This window comes from Akebia trifoliata, unplaced genomic scaffold, assembly GCF_017979445.1.
Source record: "Akebia trifoliata isolate Shusen 1 unplaced genomic scaffold, ASM1797944v1 Contig00152, whole genome shotgun sequence".
In the NCBI taxonomy this organism is placed as follows: Eukaryota; Viridiplantae; Streptophyta; class Magnoliopsida; order Ranunculales; family Lardizabalaceae; genus Akebia; species Akebia trifoliata.
In genome coordinates this window covers 14945-22183 of record NW_028236853.1, presented here as the reverse complement: position 1 = coordinate 22183, position 7239 = coordinate 14945, and the positions used below count along the sequence as shown (strand labels likewise).

The 7239-nt window shown below is 32.3% G+C and overlaps 1 protein-coding gene across 1 annotated transcript; it reads left to right on the top strand.

Annotated features, from left to right (window-relative positions):
- The first annotated feature begins 3558 nt into the window (after nucleotides 1-3558).
- LOC147381893 (lectin-like) lies at nucleotides 3559-5862 on the top strand. Its single transcript, XM_086429849.1, has 3 exons — nucleotides 3559-3946; nucleotides 4654-4772; nucleotides 5240-5862. Exons 1-3 carry the CDS (start codon nucleotides 3668-3670, stop codon nucleotides 5604-5606), a joined length of 765 nt encoding a protein of 254 aa, XP_086285975.1. The 5' UTR covers nucleotides 3559-3667; the 3' UTR covers nucleotides 5607-5862.
- Nucleotides 5863-7239: the final 1377 nt, after the last annotated feature.

Below are 7239 nucleotides of genomic sequence, written 5' to 3'. Positions count from 1 at the left end.
TGGACGCGAAATTTAGAGAGGTGTTTATTGAGGAATTTATGTTTAGATGGGATTCTTTGTGCTAGGAGTAGCTTTGTAATCTTATTTTCTTTTACTACGGCTGGTTATCTTAACCGATCGATTTCTTTGATTAATAAAATATTTCTACTCATAAAAAAAGGATTCTCAGAATATCATCTAATTGTAATAAAAAATTTCTTCCAATAGCTTAATTGGAGTGCTATGAAGGAAGATTGAGAATTGGGAAGGAGGAATCTTTAAGGTTATTTAAATAAATTTGGGTGATTTAGAGACACCCGTCCATATTTTGTTGAATATTCAACCTTAGTCTACAGTGGAAGACTAACAAAAATGAGTTAAATGCACTTGTTTCCATCCTCTTACCAATAACCATTGATTTTTCTCAGAAAAACCTATCATCTTTAAGCTCTATGGCCTTTGAGATAATTTATTTTTTATCTATTCAACCTTGATTTCAACCATTTATAAAAAAATATTTACTTTCCAGAAGAAAGAAAAATCATCTATACTTCTCAAAAACTCTCTCTCTATATATATATATATATATATATATATATATATATATATATATATATATATATATATATCGTGCCTAGGGCATGGACATCTTCTTTGGGGTTAAAGGGATAAAAGTAAAAAAAAAAAAAAAAAAATTTATAGGGGCATTAGTAAAAAAATTGAAGTTGAAGGGGGCAAAAGATGAACAATAAAAAAGTGAGTTAAATGAAAAATATAGTAAATTAGAGGAAGTGAAAAGTAAAAACAATAAAATGGCCCCACCATCCTCTTTTGGTTTAAGGGGATTAAAAGTGGAAAAAACATTTGGAGGGGTATTATTAAAATTTTGAGGTTAAGGGGTAGGAGATGAAAAGTAATAAAGTCGGTTAAGATGAATTATAGAAAACTTATAGGGGGAAAAGAGGAAAAGAAGTAGCAAATGGGATGTTTATCACCCCATAAAAGTATAGTAAGTGGGCCATATAGTTGTGTTTTATTGTATAAAATTACGTGGTCCCATTTGACAAACAACGTTGGGGCACAAAAATTTGTCTTATATGACTTAAAAGTTTTGGATTGAGCTTACTTTTGTGAAGAAGATATCTATGGCGAGGAGATCATCCTCACAAAAAATCAGCCTAATATGAAACTTCTAACCCAATAAAAAGTAGTTCAGAATTAGGAACCATCAATTTTATTGTTATTTTGTAAACCACTTTTGATGGAGTTAGATGTTTCAGATTGGCCTGAGTTTTTGTGAGGATTATTTATTCACCATAGAGATCATCCTCAGAAAAAATAAGCCCAATCCTGAACTTCTAAGCCTTATAGGACACATTTTATCTCCCAATGTTGTCCCCCTAAGATTGTTCGCCAAACACTCCCCGTGTTTCTATATATATACTCCCATGCTTTGGATGCTTGAAAATTGAAGGAAATTATGGAATCGTAAGGTCGAATGTTGTCAAGGGGCTATATAATCAATTTGAAAATAGAAGCGATATCTTAAGTATTCAACAAACTTTAGAGTGGTTTATCTAAATCATTCAATAAATTAATTTCTAAGAATAATTGGGACAAGGAGTCATGGAAACCTGATTTAGAACTTGGCACTATCATCATGTTAAGTGGTTGTGTGTTCAAAACTTGGTGGCCTCTAGACTTACCTTGTTAAGAACCTGAACCAATACTTGAAAATGCCTAGACCTGTTTGAATGCTTTAAATTTAAGCCCATAATCATTTGGACAAGTAACAAACCACCAAGCTCGCAGCCGATGTCCACGATATCTTTCACTCTAGGTGGGGGCACTTCTCGTGACTTTTCTCAGGCCAATAGCCCAAGTCATTTCTCAGGGCTTTTCAAGGTTCTTTACATAGCTCGTAGAAAGTGGAAAATGAACAATTAATTACAATGGAAAATGCATTTTCCATATATTTTTCATACCAAATTAAACACACCCTTAAGGTCCGGATGGAATATTTGATGTGAGAATAAATATGACATTTTGGATTTTGACTGAGTCAATTTGAGATTGGAAAATTTACAATTAATATAAGTTAGGGATATAATCATTATCAAGAATAGTGAAACTCACTCCAAGGCTCATCAGGACCACATAAATCTTCTGTTTTTTTTTTTTGACCCCATATATTACTACATCTAGCGATCTAAGCTAATGTCTTATTAGTATTTCTTGTATCTTGATTGAAATGAATGAGAAATATCAATGTTATCCTTTTGGTTTAAGGGATTTACCATCTCCAATTGGTCTGACCGGTTCAAAGGGAAACTAAATTATATTCACTCATCAACCCAGCTATTTTATCTTTATTTTGTGCGATTTAAAAGAATCGACAATAAAGTAAGGTGATGCTAATTAATGTTCACAACAAAATAAGAGATGCTGATGAACTTTCTCCATGCCACTTGCAAAATAAAGAAAATAAAGTAAGGTGATTCTAATTAATGTTCTTTTTTCACTACTAAATATCCGCATGCAAAGAATAGAGCATTGGTGCCTTCTCACTAGCTAAACCATACCTTTTGAAAAAGTGGTATAACTTTTGACACCTATTCGAAGGAATATATTAAAGGTACTATCCCAGGATATTGGATATTAAAAATAATAAAAAAAGATTTAAAAAAAAGTTCTATTACATTAAATACGATTTAAGGGATTGAATTGGATAACATTTACTAGACTTTATCAATGCTTACGATACGAGCACAGAGGAAAATGATAAATTTGGAAAAGGGAAAAAGAGCAAAAACAATATAAAAAATTGTTAGGGTGTTTTAGGAAAAGAGTAGAAAAGAAAAGACAATAAGTTTTGGAGTATTTTTAAAAAGAAAAAAAAGAGAGAGAAGACAAGGGAGGAGGGACAACCTTCCTCGACATATGTTTTTTAGGAGTATATATCTTGAGACAAATGAATGGGATCTACTGTTGTGTCTATTATATATTAGAGATTGCCTTTTTCTGGACTTAAAAGGGTTAAAGAGGAAGACAATAAAATTGAAGAGGTATTATTGGAGAAGGAAAAAAGAGGAAATGCAATATATAAATATAAACGGGTGCTTTTGGAAACGGGTAGAAGTGGTAAGAGAAAAAATGAATTATCTTGAAAAGGGAAGAAGAGAAAAGGCAATAAAGGTAAGTCTTCCTCAAGACTGAGATGACTCGCCAAAATTAGTTCGCGTGGTCTTGTTCGTCAACCAAACAAGCGTGAAAATCAAGATTTAATTTCCTATAATTTTTTTAATCTTAATCTAATTTTTTTTTTAATCTTTCTGATTAACATACCTAAAATTGCCTTAAACATCATCTGAGACTGAGACTGAGACGACTCCTCTGAATCATTTTGGTATCGTTTGTGAACAACACAAGATGTGAAACCAGGATTTAAAATCACGTCAAAGATGGCCCATTGGGCACAAATCGTGAGTGGATCGAACCAAATTAAGCAAACAATGTTAGTGATTCCGATCCGAACTGGATCCATTGGCATCGATCACAACTGTAAATTGCACAGTTGATATGACATTATATTAATGTTCAATTAATAAAGAAGTTAATTAGGTCTTTTTATTACTATAAAACCAACCATAAGCAAGATACGGGTAAGGAATTAGAATAGCAAGGAAAGATGGGGCAAATTTTATGCTGTAAGGGGGCAGAACAGAAGGATCACAATTCTGAGAACATCAAGAAGGAAGCAGAACAGAAGGACCATAGCTCTGAGAACATCAAGAAGGAAGCAGAACAGAAGGACCATAACTCTGAGAACATCATGAAGGAAGCAGAAATGAAGTACCACAACTTTGAGAACATCATGAAGGAAGCAGAAGAAATGTACAAGAACGCTTCAAGAGAAAAAGTGGGTGATTGTCTCTTTTCAGGAGTGTTCTTAGATGATAAGAAAAAGGCAAGTCCCTACATATCTAATCCAAATTTTTTTATAATTATATGAATAATACCACATGCATACATACATTATGTGTTCTTTTATGTAGGATGTAGATCACGGAATTTAAGAATTAAAAAAAAAAAAACTATTATAAGAAAATATTTTTTTCCTTGTTGATCAAAACATTTTAAATTCAGGAGTTGAATTGTCAATCATTTGGGAAGCCTTTAACAAGAAAATGTTTATTTAAAAAAAAAAAAAACTTAACTTAGATATGTATTAGAGATATTTACAAAAAAGTGATCAACTTTTGATGAATTTACGATTCCGACTCACTGTTCACTTGAATTATCAAAATGTGAACAATAACGAAATCGGAAGCTTTTAAACTTACTAATTTGCAGGTTTAAAGTGATAATTTCATTTTAAACCTGCGAAATTATCACTTTAAACCTGCAAAATAGTCATTTTGTTCTGAATTTTTTTTAACGAAGACGATTATTCACGTTTTGGTAATTGAAATGAACACTGACCGGAATCGTAAATAACTCGTTTTCAGCTCACGAAATTGTAATTCACCCTATGTATTATCAGGATATGCATAAAATACTGACCGCTGGATTTCGGTTTACACGGTCATGATAATGTTTTTCTTCATATATGAGCCATTTTGCATGGGTCACTCTATGTACTTTTTATTGTTTATAAAATTTGTGTTCATGCAGAAATACTGGGTTGACAAGAAAACTGGGCACAATTGCTTCATGTTGTCGGCGAGGGCTATGGAGATTACTTGGGGACAAGACAAGCGTTATTGGCATTGGCCACAAATAAGAGAAACAAGGTAATTAAGTATCTCAAGCAAAAAATATCGACCAAATTAATTTTTTCATAAATAAGCCATCTCATTTTCCATCCTGTAATAGCCATTATCTTCCATTTTCTTAGATAATTTTGTTTGATCAATTGGTTGCAATCCCTGAAAAAATTTGGTCCAAGATAAATCCTTTGAGATTATCCTCCAATTGGGTAAAACTTTTCACATGGACCCAATTCACATAAGAATTTCTAACCCCGATCAATGTTTTAGTTAGGACATCTATGGTGCAGGTGAGATGGGAAGATATTCCTAGGGATTTTCTACATAAAAATATCTTTCCATCTCAACTGTACATTTGATGCCCTTCATGAAACATCAATGACCTGACCATAGTTAAACATCCACAAATGGTGAAATATTTTTGGTTCATGTATTATACACTATACTTTCTAATTTCTTTTTAAAATTTGTATTCGTATTTGTGTTCGTAGTGGTGAAGTTATTGTTGTAGCTGAACTTCTACAAGTGTGTTGGCTCGAGGCAAAAGTAAAGTTCGATATATCAAACCTCTCTCCAAAAACTACTTATGAGATTTCATTTGATGTGTTACTTAAAGAATCGGCAGATGGGAATTTTGATATTATCTTTGCCATCCAACAGCCTTCTGGAGAAAAAAAAGAACATAAGCAGAATTTAAGTAACCTTCCTAAATTACAATGGCAAGAGATTAAAATAGGGGAATTCGAAACATCCAATGATCCACGAGGAGTTATGGAAATCTCTTTGTCAGGAACCGATGGCCTTTATTGGAAACGAGGGCTTGTCATCAAAGGCGTTATTATCCGGAACAAAAACTAAGTCAAAAGTATTTAAGCGTGTGTGATCAATGTAATTATGTTCTACTTTTATCTATTTATGTATGTGTGTCATTTTAGGTCTACTAAAAATCAACAATGTGACTACTTAATTGGTATGACATGACATGGTATTGGATGGGATGTGGCACTCAGGGAGCTGGTCCTTCCATCCATTCACTAAATATTTATTCACAAGATCTGATCAGATCTTCGATTGATGATTTTATGAAAGTAGGTTCGAATGAATTTCGTTCTTTCTCTATTTGATTTGAGTCTTTCTTGGTCAGAGTTTAAAACGTGAAGAATTGCCATTTTATGAGTTTGTAAGGCCAGAAGTCTCTGAATAAAAGGGAAAAATGGGGGGATTAATTTGGATGGATAAAGTTGTCCCATGGGTTGGGCAAAGACCAATGGATTATGGTCAGCCCACTAGAGTCAGAGATACCCTATTCCATAAAATAAAAAATAAAAAAGTTGGCCAATATTCAGACTCCATATTAAAAGGGGTTTTTTTTTTTTTTCAATATGGGACGGAGTAGCTACAGGTCACTTAAGGCCAGCTGCATTCCATCACTTAAAAATTCTCTTACACTTTATAGGTATGATTGCACACCAAAAAGTTGTACTCCACCTTCAAGGACGACATCACTACTACCCTACAGATGAGGTTTGTCATTTTGATGCATATCACATTATAACACTGTGGAACTTGATATTCTTTCGATGAAATAGCAACCCATTGGACAAAATTGAAAGTAAAGAGAAGCAATGAGTAAATTCAAAAGAACTGCTTTGATCGGCAACGAGCTATCGAAAAAGTGGATTCCAAGATACAATATATAAAATTTGAATTCTTGGGATTGACTTTTCGAATCTAATTACACTCCTTCAAGTACCAAAATAACGATAACACTTTGATCAAGTAAAAAAAACTTGTAGAGAAGAATAAAAAGTCAAAAACACGGTTTTTTTAACAAATTTGTTAATTGAAAATTGTGTGCTAAAGAGAAAAAAACAATCTAACTTAAATGGATAATGAATGGATGCCTCAAATACCCTTTGATTAAAAAAAGTGCAAAACAAAAGACAATAAATAATATTTTTATTTAAACTTTGGCAGCCATTAGGGATGGAAACCAACGTTAGAAATCACTAAAAATAGAAAGACAAGTTAGTTTTTAAAGACTTTCTACAGTTTCCAAAAGAAAAAACATTTACAAAAACAAATAAAATTCAAAATATTTAAATATTTCCAACAATCCCCCACAATTTATCAAATTTTAAATCAAAATATATAATGTAAATTGAGCATAGATGAAGTTGTTGAAAAGACTTAAACCTTCATTTAGTGGAAATAATTGAAAGTTTGTCAAAATTCTAGTGAACTAAGTATAATTTTACACAACAAATGAAAACCATCCCACACACAATCTTCAAAATTATAATAATGTCCGATAAATTGTATAAGTACCCTAGTTCTCAAAAGTGTTTGTATGATAAAATTATTTCTTATTGAAAGTGGTCGTCGCACTTTCACACTTACATAGGTAGATCTATTAAAGATATCTCTCTAACTGGATCATCACAACATAAAATGTTATAGATCGATTAAGAGCAATGATCACCTACCATTG